The sequence below is a fragment of the Macaca fascicularis genome, chromosome 5, assembly GCF_037993035.2.
Source record: "Macaca fascicularis isolate 582-1 chromosome 5, T2T-MFA8v1.1".
Taxonomy (NCBI): Eukaryota; Metazoa; Chordata; class Mammalia; order Primates; family Cercopithecidae; genus Macaca; species Macaca fascicularis.
In genome coordinates, this window is record NC_088379.1 from 188984438 (window position 1) to 189005140 (window position 20703).

A 20703-nucleotide genomic window follows, 5' to 3' on the forward strand; every position below is an offset into this window, starting at 1 on the left:
TCTGTTCTGGGCCTGATCCACTCACTTCCTGGCTAACCGACCTCAGGCAAGGCGCTTAACCTCTCTAGATGAAAGTTCTCTCATCTGTAAAATGCCTGTACATAAATCCTAAGGTGACTATAAAGATCAATTGAAGGCATCAAGATTAGAAAGGAAGAAGTAACTGCCTTTATTTGCAGAAAATAGAATCTTGTATATTCTTGTATGCAGAAAATCCTCAGGAATACACAAAAAACTTTTAACTAATAAACAAATTCAGTAAAGTAGGAAGATAATTCCAGTTTTTATTCCGCAAAAATAAAATTCTGAAGATAATTCCATTCACAATAACGTCAAAAAGAATAAAACATTTAGCAATGCTTAGCAAAAGAAGTACCAAATGTACACTGAAAGCTACAAAGCATTGCTGAAGGAAACTGCAAAAACCAAAATAAATGGAAAGACATCCCATGTTCATGGATCAGAAGGCTTAATATTGTTAAGATGGCAATACTACCTAAGTTGGACTACAGATTCGACACAATCCTTATCCAAATTCCAACCGGCTTTTGCAAAAGTTGGCATGCTCTTCCCAAATTTAATATGAAAGTACAAGTGACTTGGAATAGCCAAAACAATCTTTAAAAGAACAAAATTAAAGGATTTACACATACTGATTTCAAAATTTTCTATAAAGCTGTGGCAATCGTGATAGTCTGATCTCACCATAAGGATACACCTAAAGATCAATAGATTATTGGAATAAAATTGAAAGCCCAAGAATAATCTCTAATATTTATGGTCAATTGATTTTTGACAAAAGTGTCAGAAATAAGTCAATGGAAAAGGAAGTCTTTTTAACAAATAGTGCTGGGACAACTACCTCACATTTCATATAAACAGTAATTCAAAAGGGGTCACAAACCTAAATGTAAGAGCTAGAAACTTTATTTTTCTTTTAAGAAAATGTAGGAGTAAATTATCATGATGTTGGGTTAGGGGATTATTTCATAGTTATGACACAAAAAGTACAAGTCGTAAAAGGAAAAGTTGATAAATAGGACTTCATCAACACTAAATGCTTTTATACACCAAGACATCCCATCAGGAAAGTGAAAAGACAATCCACAGCCTGGAAGAAAAATATATGCCAATCATATATCCCATAAGGAATTTATATCTAGAATATAGAAAGAACTCCTACAACTAAAAATAAAATGACAATCTAATTTTTAAAATGAGTAAAAAGATTTGTATAAACATTTCTCCAAATAAATTATCACATAGCCCACAAGCACATGAAAAGAAAAGATGCTCAACATCATTAGGTTTTAGGGAAATGCAAATAAAACGACCATGAAATGCCACTTCATACCCACTGGAATGGCTTTGATAAAAAAAGACAATAATGGCTCTTTTATCAGCGTGGCTCTAATTTTAAAAAGACGATGACAAGTGTTGGTGAGGTTGTGGGGATGTCAGAGCTTCACACACTGCTGGTGAAAATGTAAAATGGTGCAGCCATTTTGAAAAACGGTTTGGCAATTTCTCAAAATGTTAAACACAGAATTATCCTACGATACAGCAAGTTCACTCTTATGTATCTATTCAGGAGAAATGACAACATACATTCACACAAAGGCTTGTGCACAAATATTCACAGAAGTATTATTCACAATAGCCACAAAGTGGAAACAACCTAAATGTTCATCCATTAATAAATGAAGAAGCAAAATGTGGCCTATCCGCACAGTTCAGTAGATGGCAATAAAAAGGAGAAACATACTAATACAACATGAAAGATCCTCAGAATCATTAGAGTTAGTGAATGAGAGAAGCCAGACCCAACAGAACACATATTGTATGATTCCATGTGTACGAAATGTCCAGAAAAGACAAATCTATAAAGGCAGAGTTGGAGGTTACTTAGAGTTGCAGGTGAGGATGGGAAACAACTGTAGGGCATAAAGTTTCCTTTTGGGGTGATAAAAATATTCTAAATAAAAGTGTACTGTGGCAACGGTTGCACATCTCTATAAATATACTAAAAACAACTGAGTTGTACTCTTAAAATGGCTGGATTTTGTAACATGTAAATTATACCTCAATAAAGCTATTAGTCATCATTTTAAAAGATCAATTGAGATCACCACTATAGATCCATATATGGGACCTAATTAGCATATGGAAATTAGGTTACATCCTCCAGATTCCCAGCTACACAGGCAAATACCAACCACCAAAGCTCCAAATGCAGAATTTACCTACAAAGCATTTTTCCTCCTTTCCAGCTCCCTAGGGGTCCGCAAACTCTGCTTCTAAGTACAAATCCCCTAACCTAAGGACGCTTCTATTTCTTATTTTCTTTAATTGTTCAGTTTGATAATACTGACTTTCTTCTATTAGAAGCTTTGTCTTTCCTTGATTGGTTTGGCCCTGCTGGGATCCTAAGGCTATTTTTGGCTTTTGTTGCCACGGTCCCTGACAGCTCTTTGCCTCTTCCTTTGTCTCCTTTGATACCTCTTCCTCCACACTGTGCCCACTGAATGTGAGCATGGTCCCTGAGGTTCCTCTTTCTTACCATCATCTTCCCTCATCTACTCAGATGATTTCCCACTCCTCAGTCAGTATCTCCAGGCCTTCATGGCTGCTAGGAAGTCACCACCTGAACGTCTTGCAGGTGTCACAGTGCAAGGATAGAAACGATTCATTTAGATGCTCTAGTGAGATGTTTCACTGCACATTAATTAGCATGTTTTCTCCCTGTGTGCTCCCCTCATTGTCCTGTGTTTCTGGAGCAACAAACAGCCAAGATGACTGCTGGGTGCACCTCTCCTGTGTGCATTTGAGCACATCGTGACAATGTTTCTGGCAGGAAGGGAAGAAGGTCACATGCCTTTCAGAGAAGACAGGAAGACAAGAAGGCAAGACAGGCTACATAATTTGCAGGGCCTAGTGAAGAATGAATATGTGAGATCCTTCATCCACAAATTATTAAGAATTTCAAAACAGTGACAACAGTGCATTAAACCAAGCACAGGTCCTAATAAGCACAGAGCCCTGTGGGACTGCACAGGCCACACCCGCAACGGTGGCCCTGGTGAGAAGTCTTCTTCGCAGACCAGGGAGGAAAAGGAAGGAGCCAGCCTGTCTGGGGAGTGTGGGAGACAATGCCCTGCTTGGTGGCAGAACCCACAGGGGAGGACTGATGTCTGTGAGATACAGTGGGGAAGGCTGGCATCATGGCACAAGGGTGTCCTGCCCAATGCTGCAGAGCCTGGTCTCTGGAGCTGGCACATGGGCATTTGGTGGGGCCTAGTGTGGACCAATGACCAGGGCTGCTGACCTGACTCCGTGGGACTGCATATGACCTAAGGGCCTTTCCTAGACCTCAGCAGGAAAAAGACGCCCCCCAGCTACCCAGCAGTAATCGAAACTGAAATGCCGATAAGCCCAGTGGCTTGGAAGTCAGAGTCAGATTTTTTTTTATCATGGTAAAATATACATAACACAAAAATGTACCATTTGAACATTTTGAAAAATTTCTAATTTCTAATTTTTTATTTATTTTTGTATGTTGATTTTTCGTAACTTTTATTTTAAGTTCAAGGGTACAAGCGCAGGTTTGTTACCTAAGTCAACTTGTGTCACGAGGGTTTGTTGTATGGATTATTTCATTGCCCCGATATTAAGTCTAGTACCCACTAGTTATTTTTCCTGATCCTCTCCCTCCTCCCACCCTCCGCCGTCCAATAGGCCCCAGTGCGTGTTGTTTCCCTCTATGGGTCCATGTGTTCTCATCATTCAGCTCCCACTTATAAGTGACAACATGTGGTATTTGGTTTTCTCTTCTTGCATTTGTTTGCTAAGAATAATGGTCTCCAGCTTCATCCATGTCCCTGCAAAGGACATGATTAATCATTTTTAAATGTATACTTCAGTGGCATTAAGTACATTCACACCATTGTGTAATCAACCACTTCTAGCTCCAGAATGTCTTATCATCCTAAACTGGAAACTCTGTACCCCTTAAAACTAACTCCAATTCCCCATCGCCACAGCCTCTGGCAACTCCCCTTCTGTGCTGTGTCTCTGTGAATTTGACCACTCTGGGTAACCTGAGATAAGTGGAAACATACAATATTTGTCCTTTTGTTTCTGGCAGATTTCACTTAGACGAATGTGTTCAAGGGTCATGGATAGATTTAGGTTTTTTAAAGAAAAACTGAGAAATGCAGTATTTCTTACATACCCAAGTCTGTGAACTTCAATTCACTGTACACACAGAGTCATTTATTAATCTTCCCCTAAGGCTAGCTCAGACTCTCATCTGACCCAAGACTTCCTTCTCTCTAATCCTCCACGCCCAGCTGCTCCTGCAGGTCCCTCTCCACAGAGCTGATCAACTTCTTGACCCGAGGTTCATTCTGGCACTGGGGACGTGACCCCCAGGCTCCATCATTTTCAACATAGACTTGAGTGGCCTCCCTTGGCCCTGAAACCTGCCCTGCCCAGAGACGTCAGAACCATCATCCCAAAGCCCAGCTCTCGTCTTCAAACACTCCTTGTCACCTCATCTCTGCCCCTTGGCTTGTGCCGTGCTGTTCACCCACAAGGCCCTTCCTCCAGGTTTCAAGCTGTCCAGATCCTTCAGGCTTTACTCAAATAACTGTCACCTCAGCGAACCTTCCCTCTTCACACACACTCTCAGAAATGAGCTGTGCTTCCCCGGTGCCTGTTCTATCCTGTCCGATGATTACATTCATTTTGACACATATTTAATTGCTTCAACTTAATTCAATCTTGTTGAGGACAGAGGCCACGTCCTGGCATCTTTAGAACTCTTACAAAGTAGATATTCAGGGTGTCCTTGAATGGATAATATTCATGTATGAAGGCACTGTATGATTATGTATGTCAATACTATATGTTGGTGTAATTACCAAAATCTGTGGTTCAGACAGTAAGTGGAAAAGGAGATAGCAAGTGGATGAAAAGAACAAGATCTCAAGGCACCATCCACCTCTGAAATGTTGCTATCTACACGTCAAAGCCTTTTGGAAGGAGGGCATCTTATTTTGGCTTGAAAGAGAAAGACAGGTGGAGGAAAACCGCAGCTTGGGCTGTAGGTGTGCGGGAAGATGGAAGTAAAGCTCTTACAGAAAGAAGAGATGGTATCAACAAAGAGAAGGACTGAGAGTTCCCAGAGAGGCCTCCAACAAAAACCGGGAGGTGAAAAGGGAGAGGTGAAGAGATCACGGTTTAAATTCCATCCCAACAGGCGTCTCACAACTGGCTGCAAGAACCCTGATGGTCCCCCGGTTTGAAGGTTAGGGATCAGTCTGATGTCCCCTGAGGGAATCTCATGAGGTCAACTTTCAAGACCCCCCCGCAGCTGGCCAGTCAGTTTGAAAGAACAGGAAAATAGGTGGGTGGGGTCTGGGTAAAGTTGCTTTGTTTTTATTAGATTCCTTTAGCTTTTAGCTGGACGTTATAATACATGTTGACACAGGCTGAGAGTGAATTCCTTGGAATGTGCTTTTCTTATCTGTTCCATCAGAGCTTGATGGGATTATGTAAAAGGTTTAAGGAATAGCAGACAGTCTTCAGTTACTATTCATGGCACCAGAAAATAGAGAGGATGGCCAAGCTGTGTCCTGAAACCAGTCACAGTCTTCTAGGTGGCTCCACCTCCTCCTGGGCCAAATTGTTGATGAAATCTACACATGCATCTCACACACACACACACACACACACACACACTCACTCACTGCTTTGAATCTCATCTCCATCTCAGATTGTACATCCTGGGAGATGTTAATGAGGGTGAAGAAAGAAGCAAAAACAACCCAGAGAAGTTCAGAATGGAAAGAGTAGAGTACTCAGCGTAAGGCCGAGAGCTCAGGCAGAGGGCAACTTGGGCACATGGCGAGAGGGGCTGGAAGGGAACAAACACCTGGGCTTCCATCCCTGATCATCTAAGGGGCATCAGATTCTGGCCCCGGCTCAGAAACCTGCATTTGGTGTGGTTCTTCTCCCTTTATCTGGTTGCCGGATCTGAATCTTTGGCCTCTGTGTCCTGCACAATAAGACAAATGCGCTAGCATCTCTAAGTCGTCCTCTGCTTTTGGCATTTTGTAATTCTGAATGCCTTTGGGGGAAATTTGGATTGGGGTGTAGTGGATTTTGTTACATATTCCCAGGGTCATTCATATAGTTTTAGTGTTATGTCTTACACAGACCAATGCATGCTAAAACGGACTATGAAAGTCATTCATAGACATGTGCAGGGAGGGATGTCATGGTTTGGGACGAGGCCAGCCAGCTAAGCTGCAGGGGAGTGGGCCAGACTGGGAGTAACTGGAACCTGGAAATAGATCCTCCCACAGAGACCAGTGAACACCAGGGATAGCTCTGGGTGCTGGGAAGTCCAGGACAACAGGATGAACATGGCAGTGGTGCTGCTGTCAGCCTTAAGGGCAAGAGAGGCATCCAGTATGAAGATGAGGGGAGGGGACTTAGAGGCCCGTGGAGCTTGGTCAGAAGAATCCAGAATCCAGTGAGATCAAAACAGGCGTATGATGCATTGGGTAGTTTGTTAGAAAAGAATACAACCTCAGCCAACAGACAGGGCTTGGCAGGAAAACTCCAGAGCCTTGTAGAAGATGGGCAACCCAAGGCTTCTGCCACAGAGTTGGGAAAAGCCCAGCCCCTGGCTCTGAGCCAGTGCAGTCCCACAAACACGAACCAATGTCTCCTCTGTGCAAGCACTGGGCCCCGATGTGGAGACGGTCCACACTCCACTGCCCCCGAGGGAGTGTACACCAACAGTGGCGGGGATTACTGCACGGACAGGTCTTGCCTGCAAGGACCCACCTGCGAAACGGGAGCCCTTCTGAGGCTGCACACTAGGGGAGGTCTCCTAGATGGCCTTTAGTCCTGCTTCTCAGAGGGGCAGTGGCAGCTCCCAGAGGTGGGCGTTAAGAGAAGAATAGTGACAAAAACCTCGAGCTGGGGTGTCCTGAGCCCTGGCTGGTCACTGTTTGCAAATCTGCAGCGCAGACTGAGAAAACCAAACCAAACCACAGAACATTGCTTTAGATCCACTAGGTTGAGGAACATGTTTTCAAAAACTCTTTGAATGTGAATGTATTTCCCTAAATCACAAGTGGGGGTTTAATCAATGTTGAACAAAATGTCTGCTTGTTCTACTAGAGTTAAGCGTCTCATTGGATCTGATAGAAATTTTTCATTTAATATTGCAAATAGGTGAGTAATCCACATTGTTCAAAAACAGGCAGCAGATGTCTCTGTCCCATCTTGCTCTCTCGTCTGTCCAGCTGCCATCCAGATAGGTGCCACGATTCCTGGTTTCTCAGGCATCTTCAAAGGTATGTTTTCCCTCCAGCTGGCGGGTACCCTGTGCTGGGGCCCCGATGACCTGAATGGCAGTGTCTCCTTCTAGGGGCTCTGGGAAGAGTCTGGCTGAACAGAGAAGGAGAGAGGCTGCCTCCACGCCACAGAGCATATGTGACCAGAGACCAGGGGAACATGCATGAATGGTTTTAACATAACTGGCACTTAACACACAGATCACGCTGCTTGGAAAATTTCAGGCTGAGTGACATGGCAGCATTTTCCAGGGGCTGCTGGAGCCAAGGCGTCTTCTCTCAGGCTCCCCGTGCCTTGACGTGCCCCAGCCTCAAAGTCACCCATCTTTCCTCTTTGGTGGACTCTGTGACAGGATATTTCATAGGCCAGGGGGCTGTTGTCAGGAGTCTGGGCTGCCAGGCAGAGGTTGAAGAGGGCTGGAGGGCAGGTTCCAGGCTAGGCCCATGGTCTGCTAGTGAGTGGCTGAAGAACACAATATTTGAGGTTTTCTCCCAAACATTCATATTTCTGTACAGTGGCTGCTTTCAACCTTTAAAGCAGAATGTTTTCTCAAGTCCACCTGTGAAAGCCAAATCCTGACACACAGGGGATCTTTCAGGGAAAGCTAGACACGCTGCAGAACTGATGGGCGACCGTGACAGTCCGTGTGCAGAACCCGGGCGACTGTGACGGTTCCGTGTGCAGAACCCGGGCGACTGTGGCGGTCCGTGTGCAGAACCCGGGCGACTGTGGCGGTCCGTGTGCAGAACCCGGGCGACTGTGACGGTCCGTGTGCAGAACCCGGGCGACTGTGGTGGTCCGTGTGCAGAACCCGGGCGACTGTGGTGGTCCGTGTGCAGAACCCGGGCGACTGTGGTGGTCCGTGTGCAGAACCTGGGCGACTGTGATGGTTGGTGTGCAGAACCTGGAAGGAGAGCCCAAGGCTTGGGGGCCACTTAGGCAAACTCCGTGGGTGTCTCCACCGTGACATCCACAGATACAGGACTTCTGTCTGCTACCGTCCACCCTTCCCTCAGGCCAGTCCTTGTTAGGGGCCATTGGTGTCCAGTGGGATTAACTATAGACCACTTTCTTCATATGTACAAAACAGGTCAAATTGGAGCTATTGTGATCATAAAACAGGGCAAGGGACACAACATCTCACTGGGACCCCCATCCAGTCCCCCTTTCCACCTGCTCCCACTCAGTGGGCTCTAAGAACCTCTCTATGGTATTTTCAGCACCTAGAACATTCCCAGCACACACCCCTGATATAATAATTTGTGCTCCTAATGTCTCAAGATGGAGTCACTCATGCCAAGTATCAGTAAGCCCACTGTGAAGCTGTCTCCCTCCTCAAAGTGATAGCCACATATGCAATGGACTGAAGTGATGACACCTGCTGCTGCCCGGTGCCACCCCAACCCTGAAACAGACCGATAGAAAGTGAAAGGCAGCTTAGATGGTGAGAGCAGACTCATCTGGGAGGACAACAAGAGCAGCCAAGAATTGGCCTCGTTCAAGACACCTTTAGAGCCTCTGCCCATGAGAGCCCGAAGCCTTCTCCTTCTCCCAGTTCTGGCATCTGGTGCCAGAAGCAGTGAGGCCCCTGTCGACCAGTGTCCCAAGGACATCCGGACCCACTCGGCTCAGTTGTAGGTGTGCTGGTCTCCCGAGCCATCACTGCGTTTCCTTACTGCACTGTTATTACTGCTTGTGTGTTGGTTCATTACATGATCCGTGGATCCGTGGTGCATGGAGGCCTCTCAATAAAAGGTGGATTCAAGCATGTGTAGTTGGCTATCGAGTCACTGTGAACCTTTCTGGCTTCGGTTGGGGTCAGCACATCTAGGTGGCCAGGACCTAATTAATATCAATCATGCACTCCATCTGTCCGATCTTCTCACGCTAAACAGCAAGAATGCAGGACTAGGAAGATGATGTAATGTATCCAAGTCCCTGCGGACTGTGGCAGTCAGGAGAAGCTGGCGCCTCTGCCCACTTTCCCTGCCCTGTGGACCACGCTGCTTCCCAGCCTGCCCCGTGCAGATAGTCGGCGGAGCAACCCAGGTTAAGTGGAGGAGACTGCTCACCACCAAAGGTGACACCCGGGGGACTTGGCCTCCCGGCACACCTGGAGCCCACTCCTGGCCCCTAGCACTCAGCCCGGGGTGTTCTGCTGCAGACATTTACACACATTCTCCCATGCACGTGCTTTTGAAGGTGCCCGGGGGAGTTCCTTCATCAAGAACTAAAGCATCTTCAGTATCCTGGACCAAAGTTCCACTGGTGTCAGCCCCGACAGCCCTTTGTCTAAATAGGGTGGCCCACACATCCTCCCATGATCTGCCTTCTCGATCTTCTCTCCTTGCTATGGAAAGGGCTGATGATGGCAGTTGGTTCAGAGTATCCAACAAGAGCCAAACGCTGCACGTGGGCTCCCAGGACCCCCAGGCCTGCCCCAGGTCTCTGCCTGGTTATTGTGTGGACACAATGGGCCTATTGTGGGGCTCTGAGGGGCTCTGAAACTCGAGCAGGTGTTGCTGAAGGTGTCTTTGAAACGAATGTTAGCCTGCTGAGTCAGGCTCCCTCTGAATTAATTTGAAATGCCCTTTAATCCACTTTTGGCACAGCGCCCATGCTGAGCAGGAACTGGAGCCGCAGGGGTCAAGCCACCCCGAAAGCCTGGACAGGAGGCACATGATCCTATCCATCAACGCTGGGGTGAGGGAGGCAGGGGTGGGGGTTGTGAGATCGCCATGGCGTGTAGACCGCAGTGGCTCCACGTGGACAAGCCTTCTAGAAACGCCTTTGCTGTTATTACAATCAAAAGCTTTCACCACCTTTTACAGCTTGGCCCACTACTCTAACCACTCCCTTCTTCATGGAGTGAGTTTCCAGCAGCTGAATGCCGTATAATCAGAACACCCTCTCATCACCACGGAAGCCGAAAGAAACATATTTTTTGAAAAGTGACACTTCAGTGCAGAGAGGTTTGTTGATAGGAGCTTAAATAATGACGTGCTGGGAGACATTATTTTAGTAAATTCTTAGAACACATTTTTTTTTCCTCGGGGCATGGCTGGTTACTAGTGCTCTTACCCACTTCTAGCTTCTATTGCTGGACACCTCGCCTGCCATGCCTGCATCTTTAGGCAGCTTAATCGAGGCTCATTACACAGAGTGTAGTTTGAAGTAGAAAAATGTTGTTAGGTGTCTCTGGGAAGTATATGACAAAATGTTGACAAAAGTTAATTCAGATGGGAAGGCAGATTTTAACTGTGCATCTGTGAGAAATATTCTGCACCAGCTGGGTAGCAAGCAGTGAGATAGGAAGTCCATTTCCTGGGGTCCACTAGGACCCACAGGATCAATTTCTCTCCTTTGCCTCGGTGGTATTCTGCATGCTTCTTGAACTCTCCTTTAAGACATTGTCTCTGATCCCCTAAAGGGATAACGTCAAGTGAATATCTTACTCCACTTGAAATATAATTTGGTGAAAAGTTACTTTTCCAAATAAATCTCACTGAGATAAACAGCCCTTCGAACTTTCCCATCTATGCTAATAGGAGCCCCTTTACTCAGACTTCAGACGATCTTGTAGCTGTGGCATCGGTTTGGGCTCTTCTTTCATATTCATTTGTCAGCCAATCAGCAAGTTCTGCCTCATGGATGCTCTTCAAATTCAACTCTCCCCCTCACTTACAGTCCATCACAAAGAGCAGATGCGGTGATGTCTGGAGTGGAAAAGGAGGGAAGGAGGAGCCTGTTGGATTACTGTTTGGTGTGGCTTTCATAGACTTTCATCAATTGCACATGTTTTTTACACACTCAATTCTCTGTAACCCCCAACCCACACCCAGATGGTGAATGGGCTCAGCACCCCCTCCTTCGGACCTGAACACACTCACTTTTCCTTTGCCCGAACTACCCATGATGACAATGTTCTGTTTTCTCTTTTACCTCTGCCATGAGAGCAGCATGTCTCATTTAGAAGTTGCTTTTTTCAGCCTGGGTCCCAGAATGAAAAGGAAATGGGGTGGAGGTCATTCCTCAAGGCCACGTACATGATTGAGGAATAAACGTTAGCTATTCTAAGACTCAGACATGGTGTGGAATTGCTTGTTGCAACAACATAACTCAGCCTCACCTTACTGATAAAGGCCGTAATATGTACGCTGTTACTAATGGTGAGTTTACACGTATATTTGCTCATTCTGTTCTCACAGCAAGCCTATTGGGTAGCATTTACTTTCTACATTCTACTGATAAAATATTAACACTCACTGGACGCAATGGCTCACACCTGTAATCCCAGCACTTTGGGAGGCTGAAGCAGGTGGATCACCTGAGGTCAGGAGTTCGAGACCAGCTTGGCCAATGTGGTGAAACCCCATCTCTACTAAAAATAAGAAAAAAAATTAGCCAGGCATGGTGTCGGGCACCTGTAATCCCAGCTACTCAGGAGGCTGAGGCAGGAGAATCACTTGAACCAGGGAGGCGGAGGTTGCAATGACCTGAGATCATGCCACCGAACTCCAGCCTGGGTGACAGAGTGAGACTACGTCTCAACAACAAAACAAAACAAAACAAAAGATTAACACTCAAAAGAAGCTGTTCAAGTTCTGAAAGTCAAAGAATGACAGAATAGATTAAATTCGATCTCTGACAGCAAATCCATAGCTTTCTCCACTGGACCTTTCGTAGGGAGTTGACTTGTGGCCCCCAAGAAGATATATTGAAGTTCCAACCCTCAGGACCTGTGAATGTGACCTTATTAGAAATAAGCCCTTTGCAGATGTAATCAAGTTAAGATGATGTCATGAAGGTGGGCCCTAATTCAATATGGCTGGTGTCCTTGTAAGGAGAGGCACAGAGAGGGACAGAGAATGCCCTGTGACAACGGAAGCAGAGGTTGGAGTGATGTATCTACCAGCCAAGGAATACCCAGGATTGTCGGCAACACCAGAAGGCGGGGGAAGGCGCAGAACACATTCTCCCCTCGAGATTTCAAAGAGGGCATGGCCCTGCCTGCACCTGGATTTCAGACTTTGGGCATCCAAATTTGCTAGAGCAGCTCTAGGAAGCTAACACACCATGATTGCCTCAATTTCAGGGCAGAAGTCACCAGAAACTCTCAGTGAGTAGGTTTGGTCATAGAAGTGGGCTGTGTAAAAAAAAACCCTGCATTCTTCCATTAGCAGCCTAGTGTCACAATCCTGTTTATATTGCTTTCCAATGGCTGTCATGACAAAGTAACACAGGTTGGGTGGGTAAACAAAAGAAATCCAGTTTCTTATAGTTCTGGAGGCTGGGAGTTTCAGATCAAGATGTCATCAGGGTTGATTTCCTCTGAGGCCTCTCTTCTTGGTTTGCAGACAGCCGCCTTCCCCCGTGTCTATATGTGGTCTTCCCTCTGTGCCCGTCTGGGTCCTAATCTCCTCTCCTTATAAAGATACCAGCGATACTGGATTAGTACCCACCTTAGTCACCTCATTTTACCTTCATTACTTTTTTAAAGATCTTATCTCCAAAAACAGTCACATTCTGCGATATTGGGGGGTAGGGCATCAACACGTGGGTTTTGGGGGTGTACAAATAGCCCATAACATGCCCCGATATTTTTAAACATCTAAGTAGCTCCTTGTGATGCTGGCATAAACAGCCTGGCCACCTAAGCAGCTTGGGACAGAGGCTGAAAACACAAGGATGGCCATGCAAGTCCCTTTAAGCTGCCACATGCGTCCCTAGGTCCAACAGCCAGACCACTGGCACCTAGGCCTGAACTGTCCTCACAGTGTTCCACGCTGGTTCTGAATCACGTGCCTGGTTCCACGCATGGCTGTTGAGCCACGTGCCTGGTTCCACGCGTGGCTGTTGAGTCACGTGCCTGGTTCCATGCGTGGCTGTTGAATCATGTGCCTGGTTCCACGCGTGGCTGTTGGCTCCACTTTCTCGACTTCAGTGATCTTCACTACAAGGAGGATCTCCTTTGGGCTGTGCGGACCGCTGGTGTCCTGGTTAAACTTTCTGCCACCATCCCCAGCCTCTTTCATCTCCTACTTTGACACAGCTCTCCTTGGAGGTGACTCTCCCCCAGGCCTCTTTCTGACTCCAACCTTATAATCAAAATTTAAAACAAAACTGAAAGACACATTTTGGGATATGTAAGATTACTAGACATAAAGGGTAATCGGTTCTCTAAATGCGAATTGCTTTCATATGAGCAAAGCATGACTGTAGTGTTTTCTCCTCCTTATTAGTTTAGAAGTGTCGAACATCAAAGTAATCATTCATTTCCCTGAAACTCTGAATGTCTTAATCACCATTATAATGCTTTTTCCCTAAAATAATTTTTTTTTGAGATGACGTTTCACTCTTGTCACCCAGGCTGGAGTGCAGTGGCATGATCTCGGCTCACTGCAACCTCCGCCTCCCAGGTTCAAACGATTCTCCTGCCTCAGCCTCCCGAGTAGCTGGGATTACAGGCACACGCCACCACACCCCGTGAAATTTTTTTCGTGTTATTAGTAGAGACAGGGTTTTACCATGTTAGACAGGCTGCTCTCGAACTCCTGACCTTAAATGACCCACCTGCTTCGGCCTCCCAAACTACTGGGATTATAGGCGTCAGCCACCGCACCCAGCCCACTATAATAAATTTTATTTGGAGAAGATAGAAATAAATAAACTGGTGCCGTGATGGAAAATAAAGAGAGTAAGAGGGATAGAGAGCGCTGATGGGGTGGCCGGGGAATGCATCCGCCACGGTGACCTTGGGAGGCAGATCCGAAGAACGCAGCGATGCCCAGCTTGGGCCTTTCTGGGGAACAAGCAGAAGGGAAGCAGCCAGGAGAAGCAGCGCACTCAAGCATGCCCAGCGGGACACAGGCAATCGAAGGGAAGGGTGGTGGGAGCAAGGCCCCGAAGGGGCTGGGTGACCTATGGGGCCAGGTCTGCAAGAGCGTTAGATTCCACTTGGTACAACAGAACTTGCCGGAGGGTGTGGACAGAGGAGTGGCGTGATCGGGACTGCTTTCCCAGGGCCGCTTTGGTTGTAGGGCAAGCAGCGAGAGGGAGCTGGAGCACAGGAGGTTCCGGGCAGTTGGGGTTGCGGCTTCAGCCAGTGGTCAGCAGTGGAGGAGGTTGGGTGAGGAGAGGCTGAGGATCGACCTTGAAGGGACAGCTGATTTCACTGTGAGACAAAGGAAGGTCAGGGAGATCAGGAGGAACCAAGGGAAGGGACCACGGAGGAGTGAGTGAAGTAAAAGGAAACCAAGGAGGACAGAATCCTGGGATCAGTGAGCTGTCAGAAAGGAGGGGCAGATGCAGCTCCCAGCCAGGGAACCAAGGCTGGGATTGACCAGGACCCCCGGGAGGACACTGTTCCAAACAGAAGCTTGGCTGGATTTGGTGCAAGCGAGAGTAGGAAGACAGGAAGAGGGCCCGCCAAAGAGAGATTTATTTCAGGAGGTACCTACATTGAAGGAGGCTCACAAGCTGGGGCAATGTCCCCATGTAAATGCTGATCCTGGGGAAAGGAGAGGGGAGGGGACCAGGGAGGCTCTCTCCACCCTACCTGGAGCTGTGTGAATGCAGAGTCTCTGAACAGCCCCTCAAAGGAAGCCTGAATTCTGCAGTAGGCTGAGGATGCCGGCTTTCTCAAAACATGATTGTTCAAGTACTTTCTGCCTTGATTGCCTTTGGTCCAGTTTTAACTTAAATCAGATATTTTCTTAAAAGGTGGGATGGTAGGAAGTATACCTTACTCTGCTGTTTTACTCCAGAACAATGGATCCTTGATATCAGGTAAGAATTTGTGTCACAGGTAATTTCTAGGAGTGCGAGACAAAATACCGTGGCACAAATAGTAATTCTGAGTAGTTAGCATCCCTGTTGTTGCCTTGATTTCCACAGAGGAGCACGATGATTCAGTGTCTCGCTGCTCCCTGGACTGTCTTGAGGAGATCTCTATCCTCGGGTCTCAGGTCACTCGCACAACCTTCTGGCCACTACAAGATGCAGGCCTAGGCCCCAGCCAGTTGCTGTGTGAGAACGGGGTCTCTGATGCCTACTCTCCCATCTCAGCTCTGCCATGACATTCTGAAACAAAACACTAAATTTCCCTGCACTTTATTTCCTAGTGTCTAAATGTTGAAATACTAGTAATATACTGTGGGACAAACTTATTTCAGCATCTGTTGATCTCTGGGTGGGTTACTGGCAGTAAAGACGAAGTTCTAGACTGGCTTCCCCGCTACTCAGAACGTTTCTGGGCCACTTTCCCCAACTGCTTAACCAGAAGTGTTTGAGAATTGCAAACAAATGTTACCATTAGCCTTAACAAAACGATGCTAAGTTACGCTGCCTCAAAACAGATGCGGCATTTCCCTCTTACCCATGACCTGGATTGAACAAATCACTGCTGTCTTTCCTTGACTTTTTGTTAAACTCCACTTCAGTCAAATGTGAATTTACCCCAAAGAGAGAATAACGTTACAAAAAGATCCCCGGTAAGATAGACTAAAACAGAAAGCATTCCAAGGGCATTGAAACTGTGGTTGTGTTTGCACTAGAATGAAGGTGATCCACACACCACTCTTCAGAAAGAGAGCTTATGCCTAAAGTAAGATGTAAAGACACACACCACGCCAGTGGCTGTTTCTTCCAGCTCAGATCTCTCCTCTTTAAAATGCCTTTTTCACGCTACTCCAGCTGGAAGGAACGCCTCCTCTCCCTGGTCCTCTGCAGCACGCTGGGACCCTACTCCCTATTCTTTGTGTATTCATTCTCTTGGGCTGCCATTATAAAGTACCACAGATGGAGTGGCTCCCACAACAGCAATTTATTTGTTCACAGTTCATGAACGAGGTGTTAGCAGGGTTGGTGTCCCCTGGGCCCCTCTCCACTGCCTGTGAGGGCCGCCTTGGTGTGTCCTCAGATGGCCTTTTCTCTGCACGTGCACATGCCTGTGTCTTTTCGCCTTCCTATACCGTCATATTGGAATAGGGCCCCACTTTAATGGCCTTATTTTAACTTGGTCACCTTTAAAGATCTTATCTCCAAATGCAGTTACATTCTGAGGTACTGGGGGCTGGAACCCCAACTTGAACTGGGAGACAGGAGGGCGAGGACACATTTGGGCTCACAACACCTTGCTACACACTTTAGAATATTAGCGGGCGCCCATTCGCGAGTGTTCTTCCTCCCCTATTTGAATGTAATCTCCCTGGTGAAAGGCCATTTTTAAGATTCAGTGTTCCCAGCAATCAATTGTTTGATTCATCTTCATGATCATGATTGGCATTTTGGTTACGTTTGTCCTGATGTGAACATGTTTTGAGGCAAATAAATAATCAGCCATGGTGGTTTCATGGCAGCAACTGGGCTAGATGGTTTCAAGGTTGCTCACAAATAGGCCTGTTGACTTCCCATCCCCATTCACTGTGAAATTCTCCCTCTCAAGGGAGTTTCAGCCATTTGCATAATTTCCACATGAAGGCATCCTAGGAGGGGCCAGCCCTAACTTTAAAATTCCCTGTGCAAATAGCAAAGACTTGGGACCAACCCAAATGCCCATCAATGATAGAATGGATAAAGAAAACGTGGCACATATACACCATGGAATACTATGCAACCATAAAAAAGAATGTGTTCATGTCCTTTGCAGGGACATGGATGAAGCTAGAAGCCATCATTCTCAGCAAACTAACACAGGGACAGAAAATCAAACACCGCATGTTCTCACTCTTAAGTGGGAGTCAAACAATGAGAACACATGGACACAGGGAGGGGAGCATCACACACTGGGGCTTGTTGGAGGATCAGGGGCACGTGGAGGGAGAGCATTAGGACAAATACCTAATGCATGCAGGGCTTAAAACCTAGATGACGACTTGACAGGTGCAGCAAACCACCATGGTACATGTATGCCTATGTAACAAACCTGCACGTTCTGCACATGTATCCCAGAACTTAAAGTGAAATAAAATAAAATAAAATTCCCCATGCATTCCCTAGTTCTATGTCTGCATCCAGCAGCATCTGAAATCCCAGCCTGATGCAGCCCTGGCAGTTCATCTCATTTTATTTTGCCTGAAGTCTCCAAGCGAGTTCTCCCAGCTCGAAGGTCAGCATTCTTTCCAACAACTCATCACTCCTCGTTATGCAAAGGGAAGAACACCAGGGGCTTTCTGTCTTCTGAGCAATAATTCGGGTAATGAAGTGAGAGCTTAGCCTCTCTTATGAATGCTGGGGAACCCTAAAACAGCGTATCTTTTCGTTCCAAAAAGATCTAACATAGCGATTTTGTTGGTTCATAAAATGCTCAAATACTCAAACCATATGTTTAGGTACAATTCCCAATGGCTATATCCTTCCTTATATGAATAAAAGAGGAGGTTTTCAGCATCAGGTGGAAAAATAAGTACGGATATTGGGGAAAATAGTCTAAATTTAACCCTGAGTCAGTTCCAAGACAGTGGAGGTGATACCGGCTTCATGGCCCGGCATCTCCCAGCCTGCGAATCCTGCTTCAAGTCTGCAAGTCTGCCCAGTAGGTACAAGACAAATCATACCCAAGGACATTTGGACATAAACATGAGCCTTGCTAGATACCTCCCTTGTGCGGGGCAGCTTCTAAGAAACATATAGACCAAGCAGACTTCCACATCAGTGAATACATTTGGCCATCTGAAAACACAGAGACTAACACATATGGAGACCTGTGGCTTCCTTGGGCCAGCCTCAGTTTCAAAGCCAGGGTGAGATCTTTGCCAGGCACTCATGGGACCTGTGCTGCCCGTAATGGAAGAGGCTCTTCTCTGAGGACGACACAAGGGAAACACACACAGCCTGAAAAGAAGGCGTGTCTCAGCGTGACGGAGGCTATGTGCAAATCATTCCTTGTGCCGATATCAGGAGTGTGAGTCTGACAAACAAAAGGCCATGTCACTGGCTGAGTGTCTCTGTGGAGTCTGTAATGGTCCTGTTACTTACTTGAGTCCTTTCTAAAATGGATTTTGTTCGTTTTCCACTGAGATGGCAGAAGCTGCACGTGGCGTGGCAGTTTATGAATTGGGTCCCCCAGCAAGGCTCTGAAAGACAGCTGGAGTGGGGTGGGCCGTGTGTGTGAAGCCGCTGTGCAGAGCTGGAGTCAGCCGTGCACACAATGACATCTGTGTGTGACCCGGCAGCCTGCAAACCGCTTCCCTGCAAAGGGAGACGCAGGCCAGGGGACGGCCAGAGACTTTTGTTAATTCTGTTTATCTTACAGACTGTTTTTTTGTCTGCTGTGGGAAATAAAAAACAAATACATAACTTCCTTGCTTGTGTGCGGTCTGAATTTTTCTCTCTCTCTCATGCCCTCATTTTCATGCAAATGAGTATCTCTTCCCTTCAATTTGGGGCATCAGCTTATGGCATTTTTACATACACGTGTATATACTGTCTGTGCACAAAGTCAGAGATAAAAATGTGTGTTTTAGACCCCTTCGGCTTTAGTGTTCTGTGGAGATCCATGAGATATCAGCGATCTCATTCTCTTTCTGTTAACATAATTAGTAGAGTTCTCTCTGTGCTCAGAGCACATGGCTGAGTCCCGCATAACCAGCAATAACAGTGCATTCTTAACGGCCTCCCTGGATAGTTTGCTAAATTCTTTCTGAGAGCCTCTCACTGCCTTTACAAAGGTTATAGCTGAAAAACAAACCAGGAACTGGGAATCCAGCTCTGTGAGCAAAGAGAAGGCCGCACATTCTATTATTGCACAGGTAGAGGCTCAGGTTCGTGCAGGTGCGTTTGGACTCCTGGCAATTCCAGATGAAGGCCGTCCTTAGGAAACTCAGCGATCCCAAGCCCAGGCAGTCTGGGTTAGCAGAGGTTTGATTTGTTTTGTTGAGTTTTTGTTGGTTGGTCTTTTGCAGATGCTGCAAATCACAAACGGGGAACCTGAACTATATAAGCTTTTTCTTCTCTGTATCATTTTACCTGGCCAAAAAAGGCAGAGGAAGGGGAAGGTGGCATTGCTAAATAACAGAAAAGGATAAGACCTAAAAATTCCCCCTTCCCCAAGTAGTCCAGGAGCACTACTCCCCTCTGAGGACCCCACAGGTACCTTCACAGTCTAACACACTGAGAAACAAGCCCACAGGACGCCAGGATGACATGACCGCAGAGCAAAGGGACAGAAGGAGTTTGGGACGCATGCACGGACACCTGTTGATTGTGCAAATTTGAACTTAGAAAATATGAGGCTCATTAGAATTTCTCTTTCTAAAATAAACAACCACTTTCAATATCATCAAATATCATCTACTGCTGTAGTTCTCTGTCCTCCACACTGAGAATCCAGAACAGGTCCTTGGGATAACTTTTGGGAAACAACACCACCGCAAAAACAAAAGTCTGCTCAGCCAAGGACACAGATTTCTTATCTACCTTTGATGTCCCAAAGGACTAGAGAATACAGAGCATTTAAATAAGACTCCGATGCCAGGAGCTCACTGTTCCCTGCTGGACTCCAGCCCTCCCCTCCCTGCCCAGAAGAGGACACGGTACTCACCAGTCATTAGAGTATAGTAATTGGGATACGAGAGACTAGGGAAGTCTGGAGTCAAATAATCCACTTTTACTCCCCTGCTCACAATCTCTTTGAAGCCAGGCAATGACTCCAGCGCCTCATCACTGATGTAGTCTGAGCGAAAACCATCCAGCAGAAACACCAGCAGCTTCCGGCGGTCAGAGGCCGTCTGGGCCAGGCCCAGGACAAGGGCCAGCAGGAGGGTCCCAAGCTTCATTGCCATGCTGCCAGGAGCCTGCCAGAGCCCGGCTGGCACAGCTGTCTCCTTGCAAAGACTGAGGATGGAGAATCTGTAGCTATTCTCTCTTCCAGGGGCTGGACCTTGAGCCGCTGGCCTTCCTGAGCCAAGTTCACTTTCAGAATTTAAAGGAACAGCACCCCCTTTTCCACACATCTATGCTCACCCTTTACTAGAAAGTCCAGAGACCGACTCCTTCAGATAAGCCGGGTTCCAAACAACCCAGAATTAACACCAGGGGAGAGAGTTCAACCTTATTATTTTTGGTGAACGTTCCAGAAATACAAGCACCCACAGAGGTGGAATTTTAGAAGATGACAAAGTCAACACTAACTTTGCAGTTGAGCTAACCAAAGGGAGGAACCAAGGAAAAGGGCAAGATTTTAATTTGATGTTTTCCCACATCATGGCCTCATTTAAACTCTTTTTCACTTAGAAGTTAGTAACGCAAACCTCTGGACTCAGTGCATAAACAGGAAACAATACGCTTCGGTGGACCCACTTGTAAACTTTCCAGCTGTGTCTCTGTAGTCAC

General features: G+C 46.6%; 1 protein-coding gene across 3 annotated transcripts in view; it reads right to left on the bottom strand.

The window, feature by feature from the left end:
* The window catches only part of ENPP6 (ectonucleotide pyrophosphatase/phosphodiesterase 6), a 120904-nt gene extending 100697 nt beyond the window's left edge, over positions 1 to 20207 (bottom strand). For all 3 annotated transcript variants that reach the window (XM_015451064.3, XM_005556391.4, XM_074040805.1), the window contains exon 1: positions 19913 to 20207. In XM_015451064.3, the coding sequence (XP_015306550.2) occupies positions 19913 to 20153 (241 nt within the window). In that variant the 5' untranslated portion in view covers positions 20154 to 20207. The remainder of the gene's footprint in view (positions 1 to 19912) is intronic.
* Positions 20208 to 20703: the final 496 nt, after the last annotated feature.